This window comes from Diplotaxodon limnothrissa, linkage group LG15 (assembly GCF_057381915.1).
Source record: "Diplotaxodon limnothrissa isolate DT_005_m linkage group LG15, D_limnothrissa_male_GT1.1, whole genome shotgun sequence".
NCBI lineage: Eukaryota > Metazoa > Chordata > Actinopteri > Cichliformes > Cichlidae > Diplotaxodon > Diplotaxodon limnothrissa.
The window spans coordinates 23,470,238-23,496,375 of record NC_140610.1 but is presented as its reverse complement, the minus strand read 5'-3'; the positions used below and the strand labels follow the sequence as shown (position 1 = coordinate 23,496,375).

General features: G+C 41.6%; 4 protein-coding genes across 4 annotated transcripts; 1 reads left to right on the top strand and 3 right to left on the bottom strand.

The window, feature by feature from the left end:
- Positions 1-5,245: 5,245 nt before the first annotated feature.
- Positions 5,246-7,003, bottom strand: batf3 (basic leucine zipper transcription factor, ATF-like 3). Its single transcript, XM_085373252.1, has 4 exons — positions 6,929-7,003; positions 6,586-6,690; positions 5,566-5,610; positions 5,246-5,389 (listed from the first exon to the last, which is right to left on the bottom strand). The coding sequence occupies exons 1-4, from the start codon at positions 7,001-7,003 to the stop codon at positions 5,246-5,248; spliced, it is 369 nt and encodes a 122-aa protein (XP_085229378.1).
- A 1,114-nt stretch (positions 7,004-8,117) lies between these two features.
- nsl1 (NSL1 component of MIS12 kinetochore complex) lies at positions 8,118-16,223 on the bottom strand. The gene is made up of 6 exons (XM_085373196.1): positions 16,030-16,223; positions 14,390-14,462; positions 14,152-14,282; positions 13,841-13,895; positions 8,873-8,940; positions 8,118-8,779 (listed from the first exon to the last, which is right to left on the bottom strand). The coding sequence occupies exons 1-6, from the start codon at positions 16,219-16,221 to the stop codon at positions 8,522-8,524; spliced, it is 777 nt and encodes a 258-aa protein (XP_085229322.1). The 5' UTR covers positions 16,222-16,223; the 3' UTR covers positions 8,118-8,521.
- Positions 16,224-16,344: 121 nt separating this feature from the next.
- Positions 16,345-21,577, top strand: tatdn3 (TatD DNase domain containing 3). The gene is made up of 10 exons (XM_085373483.1): positions 16,345-16,482; positions 16,630-16,662; positions 16,885-16,958; positions 17,392-17,476; positions 18,526-18,588; positions 20,417-20,526; positions 20,959-21,014; positions 21,083-21,195; positions 21,287-21,367; positions 21,455-21,577. Exons 1-10 carry the CDS (start codon positions 16,426-16,428, stop codon positions 21,575-21,577), a joined length of 795 nt encoding a protein of 264 aa, XP_085229609.1. The 5' UTR covers positions 16,345-16,425.
- Positions 21,578-23,026: 1,449 nt separating this feature from the next.
- Positions 23,027-24,403, bottom strand: spata45 (spermatogenesis associated 45). The gene is made up of 2 exons (XM_085373482.1): positions 24,163-24,403; positions 23,027-23,046 (listed from the first exon to the last, which is right to left on the bottom strand). Exons 1-2 carry the CDS (start codon positions 24,401-24,403, stop codon positions 23,027-23,029), a joined length of 261 nt encoding a protein of 86 aa, XP_085229608.1.
- Positions 24,404-26,138: the final 1,735 nt, after the last annotated feature.

Genomic DNA, 26,138 nt, shown 5'->3' with positions numbered 1-26,138 from the left:
TTTTTTTATCATGTCGTTCTTTGTGAAGCCACTTCGATCTTTTAAAATCAGTTAATCAGGTCACGGCTGTCCCAAGAATAACCAATCACAGTTTGTAGCAGGATACCAACACAAAGGGAAATAAACTGTAGTCTGTGAGAGACTTGGTTTAAAATATAACAACGCCTAGGCTAAAAAACATGGACTTTAACAAATACAAACAAACAGCTATAAATTTGGTAGAATTTGAAAAGTTTAGTGTGGGGATACTGTACAACATCATACTGTCTAAACATTGTCAAGCTAAAAGGCAACAATGGGACTCAAACTGTACTCTCCTGAGTAAATGTCCTCCTTTAAAACAAACACTTGATCCCATTCCCATGCAGAGTTTGTTTGCAATTTAATATCGGTCACCTCTGTCACTGGATAAACTTTTCCATTACAGTATACGTTTCCTGAAAAACGGAAATTTTACTATGGAATTTCATCTGATTTATGATCTCAGCATTTCTAAAACATTTCCTACAGCCCTGTTCTCATCATTCTTTATCTGTACACAGAATGAAAGATTGCATCAGAATTTCAGCAGAACTCTGTGGATATTTGTGTGTGTGGTGTTACTTGACAGCTGTGTAGGTGCCTGAATGCCTTTATCTTTGTTCTGTGTGATTGAACATATATTTGTAGCTTAATTATCTGTCTCAGCAGGCTGCCTACTGGATTCCTCTGAATAAGTCAGTGACATATTCGTTTCCGCCTGGGCAGCGTTTCCTTACTTATTGTGCAACGTGAGTTGTTTTAGAGAATGGTTCACTTATACGTTGGTCTTGGCTCAGTTTCATAGAGTCTGTGCTGCCAGTTTCCTGAGGATGTCTGAGGAACTGGAGAAGCCAGGCCAAATATGGTTTAATTTGTGTAACTTGGAGACCTTGATGGGTGGAGTTCAGCACAGTAAGGCAACTGGGAGTTGTCCAAGTTTTTTTTTTCCCTGAAACTGTTGATCTGTGTTTCATTAGAAAACATTTTGTACTGTTTTTTGGCCAGTGGTGTTTACATTGCAGCAGATTAATGAGTGGATGTACGGTAGGTCAGCTTTTTCTGGGTCCTAAGAATTTTTTTTTCCAATATCCTTGCAAAATATTTTCTCTTAAATTCAACAGCTTAACATGATTCGTTTCTTCAGGCTGTAAAAGGTAAAACTTCCTCATTTTCCAAAGTATTCAGACACATGGACAATAAAATGAACATTAGAAATAATTTAAAACCACTTGTGGAATATTTTAACCTTCACGCTGGGGGAAGCAATTATTTGATCCCAACTGAATTTGGCAGAAATGACCAGTCTCTCATTTTTACGGTAGTTTTATTTTAATGAAAAGAGAAAATATCAACCAAAACTCCAGGAAAAAACACATTACATCGAAGTTATAAATTGATTTCTGTGTCATTTAGTGAAATAAGTGTGTGATCCCCTACGACACAGCTAGAATTCTGGTTCACACAGGTGCAGTGTGCCCATGTGACACACAGATTCCAATCAGTCAATCAACCAGTAAATCAGATACTCATGAGCTAAACTTGTTATGTGTACAAAGCACACCTGTCCACAGAGTAAGTTTCTTCCATTCCAACCTGTCTATCACCATGGGCAAGACCAGAGGAGGCGTCAAAGGACATCAGGGACGATCCGCACATGGCTCGATTTGACAATATGACCATCAGCAAGAAGGCAAGTGAGAAGGTGCTAGCTGTTGGTGTGATATAAAATAACCCTCGGTCTGGAGCTCCACGCATGCAGAAATGGGGGGGGATCAGCCCAAAATTACATGGAGTTTTTTAATGATCTGATAGATTGAAGTCTTGCAGTGCCCCGCAAGGTGAGAATGACCCAAAGAGCACCATCCCCGCAGCCAAGCACGAAGGTGAAAACATTATGCTTTGGGGCTGTTTATCTTTTAGAGGTACAGAACTTCACCGGGATCAATGGACAGGGGCGTGTATCGTAAATTCTTGGACCACAACCTCCTTCCCTCAGCAAGAACACTGAAGATGGGTCATGGACATGTTTTCCAGCATGACAGTGACCCAAAACATATCACCAAGGCAACAAAGGAGTGGTTAAAGAAGAAGCACATTAGGGTCCTGAAGGCATACCTCAGTGCCAACTACTGGAAACATCTTATCGCTGGCTTTGCCAACAAGGTTTTCTCCACTAAGTACTATAACATGTTTTACGTGGGATCAAATAATTATTTCTGCCACTATACATAGAGTATGGGTTAAATTTGACCTGCTGCAGCCTATCCCCACTACCATAAATTCTTTTAACCTGAAAATTAATGACTTCTCTTAAAGTGTGCAAAGAGGCTTTTCCCGGTCAAATTTGACCTGTATGTGGTTAGATGGATTTTAGAGGGAAAGTTTCAGGGAATCCTGAAACTGTGAAAGCATACTATGGGAGGAAGTGGGAGTACTTGGAAAGAACTTCCTCAGAAAGAGGGAGAACATGCAAATTTCACATAGAAAGGCCCAAATGTGAATTTGACCAGGACCTTTTTGCTGTGAAGTGACATATCTCTTTAAGTGTTTATTTAAAAAATTCCACCAATGTTAAAAAATATCCAGAATCTAAGTAGATTTAAAGTTTTAAAGAAGTTTAAAACCTACTATTCATCACACCTCTTTAATAATACATATTATTATAATTTATTCATTATGTAGACATCATTAATGTTGTTTTGACTGATTTTCCATGGAGCCGCCTACTGCCAGCTGTAATTCTAACACGCTGAAAACAGCTCACCTTCCCACTTTGTTTCTTTTTGTCTTCAAAGAATTCATCAGCAGGTTTGTGGAAGAAAAGCATCCGTTTGGCTTCCCTGAAATCTTTTGCTACGAAATGGTTGGTCTCTGTGTCGAAATGATCCACTCACCTCTTCATGTGAAGGGGGAAGGAAGGAAGGAGGAAGGAAAACTGAAGTGGGCTCTGTACTGTGCTGTCTTAAACTCTGATGCAGTTGCGGTCAAAATGGAGAACTGGTAGCATTTACCAACTTATAGATTTCTATTCATATGCTCAAAATGACCTCAGGACTTCAAGTAAAAGGATGTGATGTCCTCAAAGACGTTTCTGTTACTTAAACTGATGATGGTGAGCATTAGCTTCGCAATTAGCCCGTGACACAATTGAGAGATTTTGCAGTTTTCATACATCATGCAGGTCTGGTGAGCTTGACCTTTTGTGATTTTGACCCACACAAACACACACAATTCACGGTGAGCAGTTTTAACGTTCTCGTTGTTTGGTGTGGTGTCACTGTGGGACTTTGAGAGGCAAGCATGGGAAGAACATGGAAACTCCACACAGAAAGGCCCCATGTGACCAGGAGATTTAAAACCAGGACCTTTATGTTGTGGGGAGACGGTGTGCTAACCGCTGCACCACCGTGCATTAGAAAACAAAGCTTTGATTCAAAGTGTGGTCTGTGGGTTTAGTACTTGACGTGCTAACATTTCATGTGTCTCTTAAGTGCAAAATAAAGTGCATTGCTGTGCTTTTCTTTCAACCAGGGCTCATGGCGTATTAGCATATAGCAGCACAAAATAATGCTAAAGGAACATTTTACTTCAGTGTCAGCTTCTTTAGGGATTATCATAAAATTTGGTTTTAAGATTTGACTTTTTTTTAATCACTGGCAGAGTGAAACAGCTACTGGAAGAAGCATTCTCACAGAAACTGTCTGTCTCTGAATTAAAGTTAATAAACAGGTTATTAACGGGGTTTTTTAATATGTCTTGTGCTTTAGGAAACTGTATTGCCACACCACGTAGACACAGTCAGAAAAACCTGCTGAAGTTCAAGCCAAGCATCGGAGGAGGAAAGAAATCTGATTTACACTACATTGCACTCAGTATGGTTGTTAGTGCCAGATAGGCTGGTCTGGACATTACAGAAACTGCTGATCTGCTGGGATTTTTCTAAGGCCATTTCTAAGGTTCACAGAGGATGGTCTGAACAAGAGAAAATATGCAGTCCTCTGGGCAAAAATGCCTTGTTGATGTCAGAGGTCTTAGGGGAATGGCAGACTGCTTTGAGCAGACAGGAAAGAAACAGGAATTCAAATAATTACTCATTACAACCAAAGAAGGCAATATCTGTATGCGCAACAGGTCCAATCTTGAAGCAAATGTGCTCCAGCAGCAGAAGGCCACACCAGCTACCACTCCTGTCAGCTAAGAACGGGAAACTGAGGCTACCGTTCACACTGGCTCACTGGGCTGGTATTGTATTGTAGAATCAGTATTTGGTGAAAACAACATAAAGCATGGATCCATCTAGCGTTGTAACAGCAGTTCAGGCTGCTGCTGGTGTTGGAGATATTTCCATAGCACACTTTGGGCCCCTTAGTACCAAATGAGCAATGTTTAAGCCTGAGCAGTGATTATTGATGAGTAGGGTGTGTCACGATCTAGCAGGATAACACACCCTGTCACAAAACTCATCTCCACCGGGTTTCTAAAACATGACAGGGAGTTCGCTATACATGGATGACGTCCACAGTTACCAGATGTCAATCCAATAGAGCATCTTTGGAATGTCATGAAACAAGAGATTCTCATCACGGATGTGCAGGACCTGTGTGAGGCTATCACATCAACTTTCCAGCACCTCGCTGAAGCTACGCTACACTATGAAGAATTATAGCAGCTCTGTGGGTTAAAATAGGGTCCAGTCTTGTACTAGTGAGGTGTACCTAATAAAGTGGCTACTTAATGTGTAATTTCTTTCAATCCCTATCCCTGATTAAACTAATGTTGTTTTATGAGCAAAGGCTTCAGACTAGCTTCTATGAGAAGAAGAAGGAGATAATAGTAATGGCCCATCTTTCATCATTTAGGAACAGTGAAAATGTATAACCAGATCCTTTTTGTTAAACATATGTCCACATACGAATGAGTCAGTATTTTATTCTGATCACAACAAAGATAACAATATTACACTGACGTTGCTTTTCGACTGATAGCTTCGTATTTGCTGCAGCTCAGGTCTGCTCTCAGTAACATGATCAGCTCTATAACAGCACCACCAGAGGACGCTCTTCACCTGGATTTCAGATCAGCAGCAGCTCGAACCTGTTGCATCGTCACTGTGTGTAAGCGTGGTGAACAGCGCTCTCTAGAGGTTCACTGCAGCATTACAGAGACACCAACTCTCAGATACATTCAGAAGTTTAACTCGTCTTCAGAGACTTTGTTCCCTGCCTCAGACAGAACGGGCTGCCATGTTCTCGGGCTGCAGGGTGGAAGAGGTGGAGGAGGCAAAGGAGCAGTGCATGATGGGACAGAAGGGCTCGTGGGCTCTAAGAGCTTCGGTCAGCAGGTGCTGCTCCTCTGACAGAGAATCCACCTGGAGATGAATTCACTCTGTTACTGCTGTGTAAAAGCAATGGAGGTACACCAGAACTATTTGCTTTCATTTCTGCTGTGTTTTATGCATTTCATACAAACAGGACTTGCTGCTGTTTGTATAAAATAAAATTGTCTATAAAAGACGAACAGAGACAGAATTAGCAGTGTGTTTACCTCTCTCCTCAACTTCCTGTTCCTCTGCTCTAGCAGCTCACAGGCCTGGAGGTGAAGAGGGGGAAACAATGTGGGAAATACATGTTACATTAAAAAACAAAAGCTTTCATATGAATAAAAAAAAATATTTATTTGAAAACAAAAGCTAGACTGAACATTTCATCTTTGGGGTATTTTGATTGGGATTGTAACTTTGGAAATGTGATTTTTGCATAGACACATAAATGTGGCTGCCACACATTCATTGCATAAATGCACAATGGGATTTTTATTGCTGCAGTCCCAGCTTGTAAGCACTCAGTCATCTCTGGATTTGAGAATATGGAGACAGAGAAATCAGAGAGCACTCTCCTTGCCCTATTTCAAAAGCCAACAAACAGTCAGGAGACACGCATCACTTTTTTTTTATTAATAAATTTAAAAAAAAAAAAAGCTATAAAAGTAATATTAATTAACTCAATTTCACTTCATATTTTTATCCCGGTGGTCCACATGTAAATTTGCTCTTCAACTGACAGTTTGCTTTAAACCAGCAGCTTCAAGCAAGAAAGGACCTGTCAAAATACTCACTCTAGTTTATCAGCCACATACAGCCCAATTTGATCTGAACTGTAGTAAAACCTAAAACAGTTTGAGAAACAAAACAGCCAGCCAGAAACACTCCAGCTGTAAATCAAAGAAACGTGTTGGCATGGTCGTTGGTTTAACCACCTCACTTTAGCCGATGTGTTATGGTCAGTAACAAGTCTGTAAAGGTGAGCGGGCGGTCATCTGGCTGTGATGAAATTAACGTCTCAGACAACCAGTCTCAAAGACACAATCTGTTCTCAGTGACTTGCAAAATAAACCTTCATGGAGGAAAAAAATACAGTGCAAAAAATATTTGCAACATTTTGCAAACCTGTTAAGAGCCCAAAAATAGACCTTTTGGTGGGCCACTTTGGGCCCAAGTGCCATATGTTTGACACACCGACTTAATGCATATATCAGAATCTGATCAGCAGAAATACGTTCACCCACCTCGTGCAGCAGGTCGGCTCTCTGAGTTTGTCTTTTGCGGCTCTTCTGAGCTGCAACTCTGTTCTTCTCTCTCCTCTTCATCCTCCGCCCCTCATCCTCCGAACACTGACACAAACAAACAAACACTATAATCCGTTGACACGTTCTACAATTGTGATATTTTACGTCTCGTTTTTTACTGCTTAACCAGAGTTTGTTTGTGCAGATTCATGTGAGGACACTGGCAGCGTTACATCACATATCTGCCTATTTCTCACACAACCTCCATGTGAAGCACCGAGGGCGACCATAGCGATATCAGCCTATATACACAAGATGATGTTTTAAACCAGCTCTTTCTTACCTCCCATCCTTCACAGAGCTGGTTGGTGCTGATGTTATTCTGTTGAGACTGGCATGAAAAACCAGAGACTGACATCACAGGCTTTAAAATCAAAACCTAAAAGGAAAGACGACAGTGTTCTTAACACTGGTTCTGTCAGGAGACTGATAGGTGTGTGTGTGTGTGTGTGCTGGGCACTGAGTCCAGTCAAGTTCAAACACACTGGGTAGAAAACTAGCTCGAGTTTCACTTCAGCTTACTTTTCAATTTCGCTGCCTTTTTTAAAGAAGTGGCGAGCACAGTTAATGTAAGTCACGTGACTTGTGGGGCCCCATGGTTAACCTGTATTTAGCATATGGAAGAAGTCTGTCTTCAGGACTACCAGACAGCCAACTGAGATAATCAACAGACGAAGCAGATTCTATTTAAAAACAACAAACTGGTGAGACGCAGGACTTTCACCCTGGAGGTTAGGGTTCAGCTACTGTTTACACTCACACATTAGATTTATGCACCAAAACTATTTGGTTAGATTTACAGAATGAAATGTTGTGCATTAAAATACACACTTCTTCCATTCATAAACATGTTTTAAAGTTTCTGTTTTTACTGTGCGCACAGATCATTCCCATATTCTGCAGGTGACAACTATAAATCCACTACTTACAGTTTCTCTCAGTTAAAGTTTTGAAAAACAGAAAAGGGATTTAAAGAGTTATGACATAACAATATATTTAACTAAGCCGACAGCTTTTACGGAGTTTTAACCATAAATTTAAGGTTTATGAAGCTCTTTAAAGTGGATTAAAGTGACCACAAAGTGACCAATATGAGAAAGAAGTACAAGCAAAGCCCCTGGAATTGTATTATATACACATCATGCACAAGATAACAGAAATGACATAAATGATTTCATTTGATTCAACACTAATCAGTTTTTCCTTTACAAAAATCAATTTAGACTAACAAATGAACAAATCTGATGCTGATCAAGTTGAGATAATATGCAAAAACATGCTGCACGTAACTCCACAAGATTAAACCTCTGATGCTACTTTAGTCCTTGCAAGTGGACAAACAAATCAGCCAGTTTGAGGTATTTTTATTTGTGCTTTTGACTTGCCAAACAGTATCTCTGTTGCCGCCCACACATGGAACTGAAACTTCTGTTTGGCTTCATGGAAAAGAATGATCATGTTTACACTTATTAATTTCAGCCACAGACTGGATATTAAAAAGGGATGTATCCACTTTGACACAATCTGGTATATTTTAAGGCCCCAGTGTTGCTATTTTGGCCACCACAGTGCTGGTGAAGTGCTGACAGAGAGAGCAGTGAAAAGTTTTTGGCTAAGTTTGGACGGCAAGCTGCATACAGACACAGACCAGATCATACTAAAGCTAAACCTTGTACAATTGTTAAAGAGGGTGGAGCAGGTTACAGAGAGCAAAACATTTTTGTAGCAGCTTGTAAAGCACATTTATTTCCGCTGTAAAGTTAGACATTTTAATGTGGGAGTCTATGGATGTGCTGGCTCTTGGGATCAGCCAAGTGGCCATTAGAGGAACTGCAGTGTTTGGGAATTTCACACTGGTTTAATGTTTCTTGAAGTGTCACTCGAGCTTGTCCTCTCCCACGCAGCACTCTGGTTTCTTGGCTTGGGGCACATAGCCCTCTGCGGCTGCTGCTTCCTCTACAGCTCTCTTGATTGGTTGCTTGTTTCCCATGGCTCTTTTTGCAGGAGGAAAAGGAGCCTCTGATTGGTCATTAAAACCAAACACTTCTCTGTGTATCTCCAGAGAGGCTTGGCTGGGTTTCATTTTGAGGATTTCGCATAGGCCTTCAACTTGTGTTTGCAGAGTGTTGATTGACTGTAGAAAAAAAATATGTGAGTAATGACTCCATACATGAAGGTGTGACTCTATACATGAAGGACAACTTGCTAAGAGCTTTCAGTGTGTTACCTTTATGACCTGGATGGCCTGCTTTACCACACTAGGAGCGGCTGCTGTCAAATCATTCATGATGTTCTCTGGTAAAACACACAAGAACGGCTCTGTTATCGAGGGTAAACTGCACGTCAGCTGTGTCTACAGTTAGTCTTGTCTGTCTGCTTAGGCATTGTGGAGATTTGCTGCAAAATAAAAAGAACTGTCCACACTGATTTAACACAAAGAATATCACAAAATAGTCACAGAATCATTGGAAATACTGAAACTAAACTTACTCTAGGTGTGTGCAGAAGGGAATACTGTCTGGTATAAAATTTGTAAGGAAACAGTGACTATATCTGGACAAATACTGCGGTTTTATTTATATAGGACTGGATCGAAACAACAGTTACCTTGAGTTAAAGACCCTACAATAATACAGAGAAAACCCAACAATCAAACAACCACCTACAAGTAAGCACTTAGTGACAGTGGGAAGGAAAAACTCCCTTTTAACAAGAAGAAACTGCCAGCAAAACGAGGCTCAGGGAGAGGTGGCCATCTGCTGCGACCGGTTGGGGGTGAAGGTAAGAAGACAGGACATACTGTGGAAGGCAGCCATTGATGAATAACAACTAATGATTAAAAGTAAACTGGTGGAAGAACTCATCTATTTATACACCATATAAACATATCTGCTTGAGCCATTTGCTCCTCAAGCATCATTTATCGTTTTCAAGCTAATGTTGATTCAAATTTATTTTAAAGCGATTGATTCGGCGGCTGTGGCTCAAGAAGTAGGTCATGTACTAATTGGAAGGCTCCAGTCTTCATCTCCAAGAATCAATGGAAAATATACTGAATCTCAAGTTTCACAGAATGATAAAATGCACTAACACGTAGGAAAACGTGAAAGTGTGTAAATGAGTGATACCTTATATATGTATGACTGATAAAAATTTTGAGTGGCAAAATAAGGTAGAAAATTCTGTGCATTTACCATTTAAAGTGGCGCTATATATATATATATATATATATATATATATATATATATATATATATATATATATATATATATATATATATGTATGTGTGTGTGTGTGTAGCGGAAGGGGCTACATGAATAGGATGACGGACCTATGGATTCTTCGATACCCAACATCCACAATGACGGCGAAACAACTAGTAGCTCAGTGTTCCAACATTCGAAAGAAGGGACTGCTCTCACAGCTAGAGATTGACGAGGTACAACACAAATGCTACGGCAAGGAGGAGTCAGGACGCCAGGTCAGGGGGGAGATATCATCACCCCCACCCGAGATTGGGTACATAGCCCCAAGTGCGATAGGAGAAGGATCGTTGAGTGCGAGAGGAACTGACCTGAAAAATAGGATAGCTTGAAACCTGGATCCCCCGTAGCCGGTTACCAAGATTACGTGAAGTACCCTCAGAAAGTCTGCTAGATGATGTTAATGCAGCACTACGGACAATACCTACAACCACAATTACCGACACTAACAAGCTGATCTACAATACGGCAGCAGTGATCAGTGAGATGCTTGGCTACAAGTTGAACAGCCACAAGGGGCAGTACCCTCCATGGAGAAGGAGGCTAGAGGGCAAGATCAAAGTAGCACGGAGGGAGGTTAGCCAACTAACGGAGTTGCAGAAAGCTGCGACAAAGAAGGTGCATAAGAAATACAGCAAGCTGTCCATACCTGAGGCCTTGGAAACTGCCAAGCAAAGACTCACAGCCTTGGCCAGCCGCTTGAGGAGGTACACCAGAGAGATAGAAGGCAGGAGAATAAACCAGCTGTTCTCCACAGAACCAGCAAAGGTGTACTCTCAGTGGCAAGGGAACAATAATAAGAGAACAGCACCACCAAGGCTGGAGACGGAGCAATACTGGAAGAGCATATGGGAGAAGGACGCAACCCATAACGGCAATGCTCAGTGGCTAGTGGATCTGAGGGCAGACCACAGCGACCTCCCTGAACAGGGTCCAGTAACCATCACAGTGGCAGATATCCAAGAAAGGGTCTCCAGTATGAAGAGTTGGACAGCACCAGGGCCCGACATGGTTCACGCCTACTGGCTGAAGAAGCTGACTGCACTCCACGAGCGTCTGGCAGCACAAATGAACCAGCTGCTAGTTAACGAGAGACACCCGGAATGGCTAACCGAAGGTCGGACGGTCCTGATCCCCAAGGACCCCAAGAAGGGACCGGTCCCCTCCAACTACCGACCAATAACCTGCCTCAGTACTACATGGAAGCTCCTGTCAGGCATCATATCGGCTAAGATGAACAGGCACATGGGTCAATACATGAGCGGGACACAGAAAGGAATTGGCAAGAATACCAGAGGCGCAAAACACCAGCTGCTGGTAGACAGAACAGTCAGCCGAGACTGCAAGACCAGACTGACCAACCTGTGCACTGCCTGGATTGATTACAAGAAGGCCTATGACTCAATGCCCCACAGCTGGATACTGGAATGCCTAGAATTGTACAAGATCAATGGGACCCTAAGAGCCTTCATCAGGAACTCAATGGGGATGTGGCGTACAACACTAGAGGCCAACTCCAAGCCCATAGCACAAGTCACCATCAAGTGCGGGATCTACCAAGGAGATGCTCTGTCCCCACTGCTGTTCTACATAGGCCTGAACCCCCTCAGTGAGATCATTAACAAGACTGGCTACGGATACCGACTACGGAACGGAGCAGTTGTCAGCCACCTCCTGTACATGGATGACATCAAGCTGTATGCCAAGAGTGAACGAGACATCGATTCACTGATCCACACTACCAGGCGAGATCAGAAGGCAACATTGCAGACATAGAGGACAGTTACAAGTACCTGGGGATCCCGCAGGCAAATGGGAACCATGAAGAGGCCGCTAGAAAGGCTGCAACCACCAAGTACCTGCAGAGGGTCAGGCAAGTCCTGAGGAGTCAGCTGAATGGTAAGAACAAGATCCGGGCCATCAACACGTACGCCCTGCCCGTGATCAGGTACCCTGCTGGGGTAATAGGCTGGCCAAAGGAGGAGATAGAAGCCACTGACATAAAGACAAGAAAGCTCCTTACCATGCATGGAGGGTTTCACCCCAAGTCCAGCACCCTGAGGCTGTACGCTAAGCGGAAGGAAGGGGGCCGGGGACTGGTGAGTGTCAGCACCACAGTCCAGGATGAGACAAGGAACAGAATACATTGGGAAGATGGCCCCAACTGACCGAGTGCTCAGTGAATACCTCAGGCAGCAGAAACCCAAGAAAGAGGAGGGAGACGAGGAACCATCATGGAAGGACAGGCCCCTGCACGGTATGTACCACCGGCAGATAGAGGAGGTGGCTGATATCCAGAAATCCTACCAGTGGCTGGACAAAGCTGGACTGAAAGACAGCACAGAGGCACTAATCATGGCAGCACAAGAACAAGCTCTGAGTACAAGATCCATAGAGGCTGGGGTCTATCACACCAGGCAAGACCCCAGGTGCAGGCTGTGTAAAGATGCCCCAGAGACAATCCAGCACATAACAGCAGGGTGCAAGATGCTAGCAGGCAAGGCATACATGGAACGCCATAACCAAGTGGCCGGCATAGTGTACAGGAACATCTGTGCCGAGTATAACCTGGAAGTCCCGAGGTCAAAATGGGAGATGCCCCCAAGGGTGGTGGAGAATGACCGAGCTAAGATCCTGTGGGACTTCCAGATACAGACGGACAAAATGGTGGTGGCTAACCAACCGGACATAGTGGTGGTAGACAAACAGAAGAAGACGGCCGTAGTGATCGATGTAGCGGTTCCGAATGACAGCAACATCAGGAAGAAGGAACACGAGAAGCTGGAGAAATACCAAGGGCTCAGAGAAGAGCTCGAGAGGATGTGGAGGGTGAAGGTAACGGTGGTCCCCGTGGTAATCGGAGCACTAGGTGCGGTGACTCCCAAGCTAGGCGAGTGGCTCCAGCAGATCCCGGGAATAACATCGGAGATCTCTGTCCAGAAGAGCGCAGTCCTGGGAACAGCTAAGATACTGCGCAGGACCCTCAAGCTCCCAGGCCTCTGGTAGAGGACCCGAGCTTGAAGGATAAACCGCCCGCAGGGGCGTGCTGGGTGTTTAAGTTATAAAAAAAAAAAAAAAAACACCCAGCACGCCCCTGCGGGCGGTTTATCCTTCAAGCTCGGGTCCTCTACCAGAGGCCTGGGAGCTTGAGGGTCCTGCGCAGTATCTTAGCTGTTCCCAGGACTGCGCTCTTCTGGACAGAGATCTCCGATGTTATTCCCGGGATCTGCTGGAGCCACTCGCCTAGCTTGGGAGTCACCGCACCTAGTGCTCCGATTACCACGGGGACCACCGTTACCTTCACCCTCCACATCCTCCTCCACATATATATATATATATATATATATATATATATATATATATATATATATATATATATATATATATATATATATATATATATATATATATATATATATATATATATATAAACATTTTTCATGGCAACTGTATGAATGACTGTGTGACCTGCGATACTACAGTAAAACTATTGTTATCGCTTCATGAGTCATTTACAACCTGCCGATATGTTTTTATTCACAGCCTTTGCTTCATTCTACTAAAAACGGTGAACAAGAAGTACTGATGTGTTTAGGTATTTCACTTCAGTGATGCTGAAACTTTCATGTCTGCCTTGAAAAAGAACCAGTTCTTCCTAAATGCACTTTAAAATAGCAAACACCCCCTCACTGAACAAAGGGCGCTTTATGTGTTTTTCTTTTTGACTCTACACGTAACCATAAGATGTCTAAATTTACTCTCCAAAGTAAGACAGTAACACTGTCCTGAGCCAGCAGTACAGCACTCTGTAGCTGGTGCTCAGCAATTCAAGTCAGCTGCAGGTGAACAGTCACTGGTATACCTGTAAAGATTTGGGGAAGAAGCTAAAATAAAAAATGTCTGTGTCTATAGAAATGATCAGAGGCTACTACCTTGATCAGGATCTTTGACCACCTCTTGAGGTTTGATGGCCTGCTCATACAGCCCCTGAAACATGAAACAGTTTGTTTCAATCTTTAGACAAATATCTGTTCATGAAAGATTCTGTGAAATCTATAATTAGCAATAAACATTTTATCAAAGATAGAAAATACTCTATGCTTTGAAAAACACTTGCCACTTTTGCACTTTAGTTATTCAATATATTTGTTTATTTTTATACAAAAAACTCAAATTGAGAGTAATGCACAATAATCAGAGCTGGTAAATCAAAAAATAAACAAGGAGAAAAAAAAAGCCCCACCATGATTTTCCGTTCAGCCTTGAGGGCATGCACCACATGAGGAAGGATCTTTTTGGGGAATGTACGGCGCCTTCTTGTGGTCTCAACAATAGTATCGTCCAGGAGGCTTTCCAGATCTACAGCTTCATCCTCTGCTGAGGGTGTTGGTGGTAGAGAAACAGACAGCATAGTTGACTTAATAAAGCTTTCCTTAAAATATAATAATTGAAACAAGAGTATGAAAAGGGCGAAGGATCACCTTCATCATCGGGCGCCTCCTCCCAAGGCCGTCCATTCACCAACACGTTAGCCTGAACAGCAGCCTCAAAATTCTGCACAGTTTCAAATAAACAAACACACAATCAGTGGCAACACACATTAAAATATGATGTCAGCTGTTCAACTGCAGCAGGATCAGATCAATTTGATAACGTTTCTATTTTGGTCAACACAGGAAGCCATATTACACTTTATTTTGCAGGACTGTCCTGATTAATCTAGTCCCAAAGAAGACTACCAGGATCATTTTCAGGAAACTCTGTTGCTGTTATTATATGAACACTGTACAGTCCTCCATACAAAGGTCAAACGTTGATCACAGTTGTTTCTGTACTTAGTTCACATGAAGCTTAAAGTGGGCTACAAATAATCTGCACAACTGAAACACTGTTTTCCCCAAATTTCCATGAAAACTTGGTTTCTTCTGCTGCAGCGTGATGATGATTCAGTATGAAGCACATAGCTCGAAATACGTGGGATGCACTTACTGTGTACTTAAAATAATAGTGTGATAAAAAGACTAAAACAGTCATGCCTGTCTTTGAGGATTTAGTCAGTGCAAAAACTGACACGAGTCACAACATAAACTTCAAACGCTGCGTTGGTTACAATAAAATAATTCGTTAGAATACTGACAGCCGGCAATATCTGTAGATTGTAAGTTTATAACGCAAGTATCCACACAGCAGTCAGCACAACTTAAAACACAAAACAAACAAACACACAGTATTTACACACTCTCCATTTAATTATTCTCCATCCTAGAGCATTTAGACTACCCCTAAGTGAAATTTAGTACTGTCACCATATCAGATTTCCTCTATGTAATTAAAAAAAAAAAAAAAATCACCATAGTGGCATTTTTTCAGCTGTCTGTCTGTTGTCTCTTTTTGGCACAGACAGTCTGTAATCATAGGTGCATAAAGGATTTGTAAAAATAACTAGATCAAAAAAATGGGGTCATCACAGCATATCATCTGTCTCCATCTCATCCTAACCCATGCATCCTCATCTTCTCTTCAACTCCATCTTCAACATCCATTGTCCAATAGAGCCATTATCCCTCCTCTGCACTTTTCCACACCATCTGTACCTCACCTTTCCAACTTTGTCTCAAAATGCTCAACCTGAGCTGTCCTTCTGATGTACTTATATCTAATTTTGTCTCATCACGTTCAACTATCATCTTTTTCCACCTCTCGCGTGCACTGTCCATTTCTTTGAAAGGTGACCCCAGGTATTTAGGCTCCTCTACCTTCGCTACATCCGCTCCTTGCATCTTCGCTGCTACACCTGCCTTCCTCTCATCCACACATATCTATCCTGTCTTGCTTCAACTGACTTTCCAGAGCATACCTCCATTTCCCCTCTTCCACCTACTCTCAGTGTGGTCTGCTAACATCACAGCCCACAGACACTAATGCCTGACCTCATAACTATTACTGGTGAGCTTAACAGATGTGGCTTAATAATATCAAGCTGTAAAGTATATATGCAAAGATTTTATAAATACGCCTTCATTAAAACAACTATCAGCGGCCTGGCATCTACAGTTTAGCATTGCCCACATCATGTTCAGTTACAGTCAATCCCAAAATGTGAGAAAGGACTCGGACTCACTGCCAGCAGCTCCTGCAGTAAAACTCGCTTCGTCTCCTCCGGAAAGTCCTCCGGCTGCCCGTCCAGAGCCGTCTTTAAAAGTTCTTTGTATTTGTTCACCTGCTCACTTACTACTTTCTTCGAGGTTACCTGGACCCTGTACTCTGGATTTGTTTCCTCACTTGGTAAGATTTCACTCTCTACAGCCTCCATCTTTACCGCCAACTTGTTTATATTTTTTTTTTAACGCAACCCGGAACTGAGCAGAAACGAACCGGTCCTTCTACCATAAATGACCGTGAAGGAACAACGTTTATTTCTGGAGGAGTGTTCCGGGATGGTTGTTAGCTATGCTACTAACGCAGAGAAGTTATTCTAATATTATTTGGTCTCTTAGCTTTTATTTGTTGATTTTCAATGGAGAATGGCTTCGTTGATTGTCACTGTCATATCTCGGCTCATGAGTTTGAAGAGGTAAATTGTCACATGTTGGAAATTATCCGTCACCTCTTCATGAACTGCAGGAAATTTGGAGCATTATTTACTCTTTTTATTTACAGTCTGATTACAGCTCCTAGCTTTATATATACTACTCAAATATAGCCTTTCTTTTACTTTTAGGATTTCGAGGATGTGATCCTGAGGACGAGGGAGGTAAGCATAATGAATTCCTTTTATACCTTCACATATGCCTTACAGATCTTGGCCATTTGAAACCTGTAGATATTTTCAGAGCCATTTGGAAATACAGCCTGAAACTACAGATGAAGAAAACGTGTAGTTGTATGTTTCATCTTGTTTCACACAAGTACAATAAGTGCAGTTTAATATAATATTTAAAATAGTAAGCATGCAGTTATGTGTGTCTATGTGTAGGCTGGTGTGAAGACTCTGGTTGCAGTTACAGAAGAAGTCGGAGAGTTTGCCCGAGTTCTCCAGCTGCAGGAAAGGTCTGCACGTCTGCAAAGCACATTGTCTGTCTCACAAACATATATTATGCTGCTTGCTTTTTATTGAGAGGACACCAAATTGAAGAAAAACGACATCAACAGCATAAAGCCTAAAAGAATCATTAAGCTGAAATAAGACAGGAGAAAAAGAGACAAAATTTCAGTTATTTGCTGATGAAATAAATACAACTATCCAGGAACTTAGGTGCAACTAAAGGTTAGGTTTTCTGAACTAATATTTGTATAGTAAAAGTACACAGACACACTGAGGTGCGCTCACAGTAAGAACAGAGCTTGTGTTACTTTTCCTCTAAAGTCAGTCATGCAGAGTGTAAAGAAAACAAATGTGTATATACTGTTCTGCACAGCTGTTCACAGCTGGAAAGCATTGCATTTATTATCTTTGATGTTATGTTGAATTCCTTTCTCACAGCTATCCAGATCTCGTGGCTCCGTGTTTTGGCATCCATCCGCTGCAGGCTGCCGAGGGCCCTCAGCAGCGCAGCGTGAAACCTCAGGTAGTGAACCAATGTGTAGCGCATCTGTCTTTTAAATATTTTACTTAAATAATCATGAAAAAATGGGAAGGAAATCTGTATCCAGACTGTATCCAGTGATTCATGTAGTTTGCTTACTATGGTAGAAATCTGCTTTAATTCTTCATGGCAGCAATTCAACCAGGTGCTTGAAGTATTCCTCAGAGATTTTGGTCCAAGATAGCATTATCCATCCAGTACAGATTTGTTGGCTGCAGATCCATGATATGAATCTCCTGTTCCACCGCACCACACCCTAAAGTGCTCTGTTGGATTGAGATCTGGTGACTGTGGAGGACATTTGCATACATGTTCAAGAAACTAGTTTGACAAGGATGTACCAACCAGCTTGAAGCAACCATCAACAGACAGGCACACTGTGGTCATAAAGGGATGGAAATGGTCAGCAACAGTAATCAGAAAGGCTGTGATGTTTAAAGGATGTTCAATCTGTTCTAAGGTGGTGCAACGTGTCAAACCATTACACCACCGCAGACTTGAACAGTTAATACAAGGCAGGATCCATTTCATGTTGTTTATACCAAATTCTGGCTTTCTGTTTTTCAAATTTATTGTTGTTTAATTTTAGCGTCAGTTTTCCTTTCTTCGCTGACGGGAGCGGCAGCCCATCAGAAACAGAATGCTTATTAATCCCTAAGGAAATGATGTAATCAGACCACCATTGTGGTCTTCTGCTACGCATTTGCTTCAAGTATCTGTGAGTGCGTGTCTGTGTGCTCAGAGATGCTCTTCTGCACACTTTAGCTATAACAAGTGGTTGTTTGAGTTATTGTTGCAGCAGTCTGGCCATTCTTCTTTGATCACTGTCATTAACTTCACATTTAAACTCACAGAACTGCTGCACACTGGTTGTTTTCTCCTTTTCAGACTATTCTCTGTAAACCCTGAAGATGGTGTGGGAAATTTCCAGTAGATCAGTGTTTGCTGAATACCCAGAAAAATATTTTTTTAATGTTTTTTTTTTTTTTCTTTTTTAAACCTCACCTTTAATAAAGAAATATGTTCTACAGGATCTGGACGTCGCCCTTCCACACTTCTATAATCACAAAGAACGCCTGGTCGCTGTTGGAGAGGTAGACTTTTAACCTCTAACTGAACCTTATAATAATCTCTTTTATTAAACTATTTTTAATTTTTCTGCGGATTTAATAAAACATGTTTATATGTCTAAGCTAAACGTCTTTTTAAATTGACTAAGAAGTGTGCTGCATCTCAGACTCCATGAAATGGAGCTCAGTAGGAAAAAGTTTAACCAAAGTTTTATATAATAAATAATTCCATGACTGGAAGACTTCATAGATAATTTAAGTTATATCAGCTTCTGAAGGCTTAAGGGTGGTCATGGATTCAACTGTTACAAACACACACACTAACACACACTGTGTCTGCCCCATGTTAAAAAAATCTTTACATTGTTAACGTAACCTGTCTTGAAGCAAAGCAGATTAAACTTGTTAAAAGCCCCGATTTACCTGCTAATCTCGCTTGTAAGAAAAGGTTAATGCACACGGTCAGTAACAATCTTTCTCAGGCTCACAGACAGTCACACACACTAACTGCTCTCCAGCAGGCGCTGATGGTGCAGGGAATTTCTACATGGTCTCAATGAGGAATGTGTGTTTTTTCAGCACATTTCAGGCGTCACAGGGCTAAATCGACACTCTCCTACTGCTGTTTCCAGCTGTTGGATTAGGTTGGAGACGTAGAGCTCCATCCTCTGCTTCACTGAGCACATTTTAGTTCAGCTACAGTTTGAATCTGTAACCTTTTCCCTCATATCTGGTCTGGCAGTTTTTTCTTTAATCTGCGGATGCTTGAGTGGTTGAGGGTACTTTGTGGTTTTAGGTTGAGCGATCAAACCAGTTTGACTCGACTTCATTTGGACATAAGCTCTGTGAGAACTGACTCACTTGAGAGATGGCGACTTAAACCTCTTCCTTGCCAGAGGCTCATGCACCAGAGCAGGTGTCAGTTTTTAAGGTGGCACACACAAATCCAATGTAGCATTTGGTGCGCCTCATTTCTGTTTCTTATAGAAATTTCTTATGTTTCTTCTCTTATGAAACTTAATCAGTAACGATTCACTGACATAGATCAAAGTTGAGAGTTTAAAGAGCGAACCTGAGACCAAGGTTTAGTTTCTACCGTAGCATGCATAAACCCTTTGAATACTGAACTTGTAGATCAGTGCGTTAAATGTTTATGTCAAGTTAATGGTGAGCATTAAGATGCTAGTCTGAGTGTACCTTTTCAGGAAATGAAATTTTGATTAAATTTGTTCTAAAAACGACTTAAAATTTGGAACGATCATAGTGAAAAAGAAATGCAAAGTGATTCTGGTCTTCTAAAACTTTTCCTACATTAATAGTAGTCTGGGATGGGATGACTGATTAAAAAAAAATGTATTTATTTTTTACGATTTGGGCTTGGGGTGTGTAAGGTCCTACTTTCAAATCCCGGATCAGCCCCAAACTTTTACGTACTCTTAAAGGGTCCAGGGGATGAGGGAAATATCTAAAGGAGACGTGGGAGGCAAAATGGTTAAATTAAAGGGTTTTATTAATGTTTTTATTAGTAATTCAACTAAAAGAGACGGACAAGCCCTATCACATTTTAAAGAAGGAAAACGACAAAACCCAGTAGTTGGTCAATAAACTGAAAAGTAAGTCAAAAAAGGGTTAGTCACCGAAACACACTCCTCTCCACAGAGCAGGCCACCTACAAAACCCAACAAGGCTCTTTGGCACTAGACCTCACCTGTCTCTGGTCCTAATTGCTGATTAGAGTCAGCTGTGCAAAAAGGGTGGCACCTACGGTAGGAGAGAGCAGGACACACCCACACAAGTTCAATTTCCCAGGAGGCCCTGCTAGGGCCATAACAGCCTTCTTTTAATTTTTCAGATTGGTTTAGACTTCACTCCCTGGTGCGCCCCGACTCAGCAGGACAGAGATGACCAAGTGACCGTCTTCATCAAACAGCTCAGCATCGCCAAGGAGCTGGACTTACCTGTGTGAGGACTAATTAAAATAGCTGTTGTTAGAGTTCAAATTCAAGTTCTTTCCCTTTTCACAAATATAACACAGGGTTTATATTTGTGTACTCCACTGTGTTGAATTCCATTGTTTCATTGCTTTAAGGTTTGAACTTCTAAAGTGTTTGAACTTTTAAATGACGGATTTCATTTAACACATTTTAGGACCAAACAAGATCTTATAGCTTAAAGAAGTCCTAGTGCATCAAGACTCAGTGTAAACATGAATGAACAAATCATGCAGAGTCCAAGAATAAAAATATGAAGCTCACATTGAGCTTTTTACCCCGAGCCTGTGTTTCCCAGAAATAATCAAACAGTCAGTCTGCCGAGCATGCACAAGTCGCTAAGTGAAGGTTTTTAATCCACATAGAAGTCTGTGTAACGTGTCGATTGTGAATTTCTGTTCAGGAACATCCACTCCAGATCAGCTGCTAGGGTCACGATTGAGACCATGAAGGAACAAGGTGAGTGTTAGATTCCAGCGAACCGTGCAGACATCTGAACGTTATCTCATGTTCTGTTTTTCTGTCAGGCATCAGCCGAGCTCTGCTTCATAACTTTGCAGGGAAGCCATCGGTCGCTCTGGAAGGTGTGAAGGCGGGCTACCTCTTCTCTTTTCCCCCCGCCGTCTGCAGAAGCAAACAGGTGAGATGAAAAATGTCGTCCTGTGGAAAAACATTTTTTAAAATTTTTTTGCTGAGTCACCTGAATAAACAGTTTTAGTACCGCCACACAGAGAGACAAGTTAATCAAGCAGATCCCATTGGAGCACATTTGTCTTGAGACCGACTCTCCTGCCCTCGGGCTTCACCAGCATGTAAGTTTTAAAGGCTTTAAAGTCATCATCATATTGAGACACAGCGCCACAAGTGCAGACATGTTTAATCTGTCTTTTGTCTGCCAGGTGAGGAATGAGCCCGCTAACATCATCCTGCCATGTTGCTACATCGCCGATGTTAAAGGTCTCCCTCCAGAAACTGTTCGGCTGGTCACCGCACACAATGCATACAGACTTCCCCAAAGCTAAAACACGCTGACAGTGACATGAGCGTGATTTCGAAATCCAAGGCTCACCCAGTGTGTGACGTCATGGAAAAGATAACTCCCTTTACTACTTAGGGGTGAATCAATTTTTTAATATAAATTTATTTTGCCCAAAACGCCAGAATCTCAGGTTAAACCTCACAAAATTTCAACAACCACCAAACAGCTAAAACAGTAAATGCGAGCAGGAACACGGATTCTGCACAAAGACGTAAACACAAAGCGCGGACCTGCTGACGAATCAGTGAGATGTCGCCTTTCTCACCCGACGGCACGGACACGTTCGGGGCTGAAAGCGGTCGCGCTTTGTGTTTACGCCCTTTTTGCGCTGATTCTAAAGCTGTTAGTTTTATCTCTCTCCAAATATATTGACTGAACCAGCAGCAAAAGAAGATCCAAACGCTTCACATAAACAGTGTCATGAATTCACTCTGACTTTTGCCGTTTTGCTTCCACCACGATAAAATCACACTTCATGCACAGCTCTCTCTCTCTCTCTCTGTACTGTTTTCTGCATTATTCGCTTGCTTGTTACGCACAAGTCTACCGTTGTTTACAGCGCTGTCGGCCGCTGTTTCCCCCCCCCCCTTTAATTACTTCCAAAAAGAAAACGTAATTTCTGCCGTTCAAATAGGCTTCTGAACAAATTTAAACTTTTTAAATTATGCAAAACGCTTAGCCGTGTCTCTAATAAAACCTCTGTAACTTCAGAGGTAATGTTCATATGTTGATTAATGTTTTTCTTTCGTTTTTGATCTACTGCAGCATATTTTTGTAAAATCCCAGGCCAGGAAAATCACCTTCATGTTTTTCTGTGTTTTATCTTCAGCTACTTTGACACAAAGCCATCTGCTCTGATGCTCACACCTATATATAATATTTCTGACTGTCTGAGGCAAAATTTCCCAGATTCAAATCGAATCGAATTGAATCGAATCGATTCGGGACCTTGTGAATCGGAATCTAATCGATTCTAGAGATCAGTGACGATGCCCTATTACTACTGTCCGCCTCTCAGTGTTTCACTGCGAGGCTGTGAACTTTTTTAAACACGTGATGAACACTGCTAACGTTTGAATATCAGAAAGGTTTTTCTTTACTTTTGAGGGTTTTTTTTAAGTTTCACACAAGCTAGAAGCTTTTTGCAAAGTCTTGCAGATGATTTTAATAATTAATGAGATGTGTCTTTCTTGACCAAAGCGAGTGATGCATGGAAATTATTTTTTAAAAATGAGTTTTTAATTTCGGTACTGTCAATAACAAGTACAATCAAATCTTTTAAGACCTCATGTGCCATGATCTCCAGCGTATTTGGGGTTTTGTATCACGTCATATATTAGTTGTGAAAATAAAATATTGAAAGTTGCCCCACGTCTGGGTCCCTGGTGTATCTGCAGTATGAGCTCAGGTCATCTTCTAAGGCTGCAGCTCTCTAGACCAGGTGAGTTTTATCTGGAAGAGAAGAGACAGATCTCAGGAGTCAACAGCTGCTCATTTTCTTTTTGATCACTTTATAGAAAATCAAATAATACGGCTGTTCTCAAACTTGTTTTTCAAACAAGTTCTATTGAACATTAACAAAACAATACTTAAGTAGAATTTCAGTTAAATAAAAGCAAGAAGAATAGCATCAGTTTTGTTTTCCTCCATAAATCATTGATACAGCATAGTTCCACCTCATGTTTTTGATAAATATGTTTATGTCAGCCTGATCAAGACATGCAGCAATTAAGTGGTGCACTACAGATTTTAAACTTTAAGCCAGTTAACTACAGTACAAGTGGTAAATTAGCATTAGATGATTGCCTGGGTAAGTGATGTGAAACTCATTTTACTTTGTGGGCCACATACCATCAATTTAACCTTAAGTAGACTGGACTGGTAAGACCACTGCATCAAGTTTTTAACATCAAGCTAATAATAATACGCCTCGTTTTTTACTTTTCCCGTCTACTGTTAGAGAAAGGCATCAGCGTGGCTCCTAGGTGTAAGTAGATTAGTAAGGTGTTGTATGACACATTGTGGGTAAAATCTTTTAATGAGAAGGCTGAGAAACTGACCATGATTCAGGGTTGAGGCTCAGATTTAGCACGTTAAACAGCCATGCTCTCCTTTTCTGCAAAACCATCCAATGAGGTGGAAAGGACCTACTGAGGCTGGGTCTGTCAGCAAAAACATGTGGGCCACATGTTTGACAACAGCAGTCATAAAACAGGTGACCTGTAGGGTCCTAATGTAATGGCATGTGTGCAAACTATCTCTCATTACTAACATTTCATTTCATTTCTCTGTACTGTGGAGCAAATGAAGGTACTAAACAAATTTCATCTTTAATAACGTAATACGGGAAATTGGAATATCTGGAAAGTGGGATTCTTTGATAAACTAAATAACTGTGGATACAGGTTTGCTGTAGTTTTAAAATATTGAATCTTTCAGCCTTTTAGAATTTAATTACCTAATTAAATATTAATATCTTTAAAGTATTTGGGACAGACACACAGTTTCTCGTGTCCATATCAGATCTACAGAAACATTTCTGTAAAATCTTCAGAGAAGCCTTCTTACAGCCCTCCTCGAAGTGCCTTCTCTCCGGGAGCTTGATGGGGGCAGGCCGCTGGGTGCAGGCCTCTCTGCGCTGCGGTCCGCCGGTCAGAGCTGTAAGGAGAACCGAGCTGGACTTCAAGTGACTCCGGTAATGTCTCCTCTGTGATCTCTCCCAGCCCTGCCGGGGGTTCATCTCCACCTGACACCACGTCTCCCTGCTCTGATTCAGCTCCAGCAGAGCCCGATCCTCATACCCGGACATTACTTTTTATCTTTGTAGGAAGTATTAATGTGGACTAGATTTCCTTTCATAAATTATCCAAAGGTAAGCTGTGAGAATGCACTAGTTACCTGGGCAACAAGAAACCGGAAGAGGGGTCTCAAAGATAATTTATTAAGGGAGATGAGCCACTCTGTGCGAGCGAAAGTAGAACATCCCTCGCCTCGAGATTACTAGAATGTGGAGTAAGAATCCCACATCAGATATTAAATTTCAAATTTAGTCGAGGTGTGATCTTAGTTTCCTTTGGTTTTGTTTTATTCTTTAGTTGTCAGGCTTTCATAAAACACTGATACATGAGAAAACAAGCCTTGTACGAGATTCAACCTCAGGTATTCTACAGTCTGCAGAACCTGTAAAGCCAGCTGCATAAAAACAAAATAAATAAAACCAACCACTGTGTATAATTAACGTAGTTGTGACGTCCGGAGTGGACAGAAGTTTGATTAAGCCCACTGAGAAAGAACCTAATAATAATAACTGGGATATTTACAAGCTGGAGATTTATAAATGATTGCAAGCTGAATATTTACACATTGTTCAGTGAAGTCAAACAACACTGCACTGCCATTCATTGGAAAAGAAACACAGAAAGGGCTGTGAAATGTTGCTTGCTTTGCATTTTAAAGTCCAGTAAAGAGATCAGATGCGTGTAGATTTTACTGTAGGTGTGAATCACCTGTAGGATCAGACTTGCTGCGGCATCCAGTCTCACTGGGTCACACTAGGATTAGAGCAGATAATGCTCAGCATATGGACAGGCTACTTTGAGTATATGGAACAGGCAGCGTAGCTACAGACTAAAGGAACACTGATTAGTTTTATATTTTTTCTATCAGTTCTGTTCATCTTTACTTGTATACCATTTACAGTATTAGAGGAAGAACCCCTGCAATCTGATAATCCCCATTAAGGTAGGGCTTGGCGACTGTGGTGAGGAAGAACACTGTTTTATCCACGTCTCCCATAGGCTCAGGGAGGCACAACCATCTGTTGTGACCAAAGAAAGAGGAGTGTAGACAGTGTAAACATAAAATCCACGAGAGAGTGGCCAAACATTAGTCGCATAGAGTAGTGGCATATTAGCAGCAGGAGTAAAAAGAAAAAGAAGGAAATGCTTAGTGCATCATGGGAAGTCTCCCAGCACCCTGGGCATACAACAGCATAAATATCAGGTGAGTCAAGCGTGCCTGCTCCAGCCCTGCTTTAAACAAAGCAGCCTCTACTTTGTTTAAAGCAGGGCTCTAAAAGTAGAGGGTGTGTCTATTGCTCCCAAACTGAGCTGTTTCCACGGGAGAGTCTGACAGTTTAAGGCCGTGTTTCTAGGAGCCGCTGACTATGGTACCGAGAGATCTCACAAGAAGCACAGATTACATGAAAATAACTCACTCATCTAATTTGGTAGAAATTAGAAACAGTCTAACATCCACAAACATTTAAATGATCTCGCGTTACTTTTTTGGTATTAGAAAGCAGATTAAAGAGAAGATGATTTAGTGACGAAACTGACTCGTTTTGACTTCCTAGCAGAGACTTTTCTTTACGTGTGCATCAGAGCTTCCACGGTTACCATTCACACATACGCCCAGACAGGCAGCACTACTAGATACTACTACAAGCTCATGCTGCTCTGCTATTGGCTCATCGTTATCGAAAGGCTTTGTGTCAGAGTCGGCTTAAAAGGTAGAGAGACGTATTGAAACCACCAGACAGGGAG

What these genes read in the sequence shown, in the direction of transcription:
- spata45 (XM_085373482.1), bottom strand. Translation starts at nt 24,403, where the DNA reads ATGTCCGGGTATGAGGATCGGGCTCTGCTGGAGCTGAATCAGAGCAGG. An exon ending in AAGGCACTTCGAGGAGGGCT is followed by an intron (nt 23,047 to 24,162) that starts GTAAGAAGGCTT and finishes CTTCTCTTCCAG; the next exon opens with ATAAAACTCACCTGGTCTAG.
- tatdn3 (XM_085373483.1), top strand. Translation starts at nt 16,426, where the DNA reads ATGGAGAATGGCTTCGTTGATTGTCACTGTCATATCTCGGCTCATGAG. An exon ending in GTTCTCCAGCTGCAGGAAAG is followed by an intron (nt 16,959 to 17,391) that starts GTCTGCACGTCT and finishes CCTTTCTCACAG; the next exon opens with CTATCCAGATCTCGTGGCTC. An exon ending in CCCTCGGGCTTCACCAGCAT is followed by an intron (nt 21,368 to 21,454) that starts GTAAGTTTTAAA and finishes TTTGTCTGCCAG; the next exon opens with GTGAGGAATGAGCCCGCTAA.
- nsl1 (XM_085373196.1), bottom strand. Translation starts at nt 16,221, where the DNA reads ATGGAGGCTGTAGAGAGTGAAATCTTACCAAGTGAGGAAACAAATCCA. An exon ending in TACTGCAGGAGCTGCTGGCA is followed by an intron (nt 14,463 to 16,029) that starts GTGAGTCCGAGT and finishes GAAACTGTGCAG; the next exon opens with AATTTTGAGGCTGCTGTTCA. An exon ending in GGAGGCGCCCGATGATGAAG is followed by an intron (nt 14,283 to 14,389) that starts GTGATCCTTCGC and finishes CACCCTCAGCAG; the next exon opens with AGGATGAAGCTGTAGATCTG.
- batf3 (XM_085373252.1), bottom strand. Translation starts at nt 7,003, where the DNA reads ATGTCAGTCTCTGGTTTTTCATGCCAGTCTCAACAGAATAACATCAGC. An exon ending in AGCTCTGTGAAGGATGGGAG is followed by an intron (nt 6,691 to 6,928) that starts GTAAGAAAGAGC and finishes TGTTTGTGTCAG; the next exon opens with TGTTCGGAGGATGAGGGGCG. An exon ending in GAGCCGACCTGCTGCACGAG is followed by an intron (nt 5,611 to 6,585) that starts GTGGGTGAACGT and finishes CTTCACCTCCAG; the next exon opens with GCCTGTGAGCTGCTAGAGCA.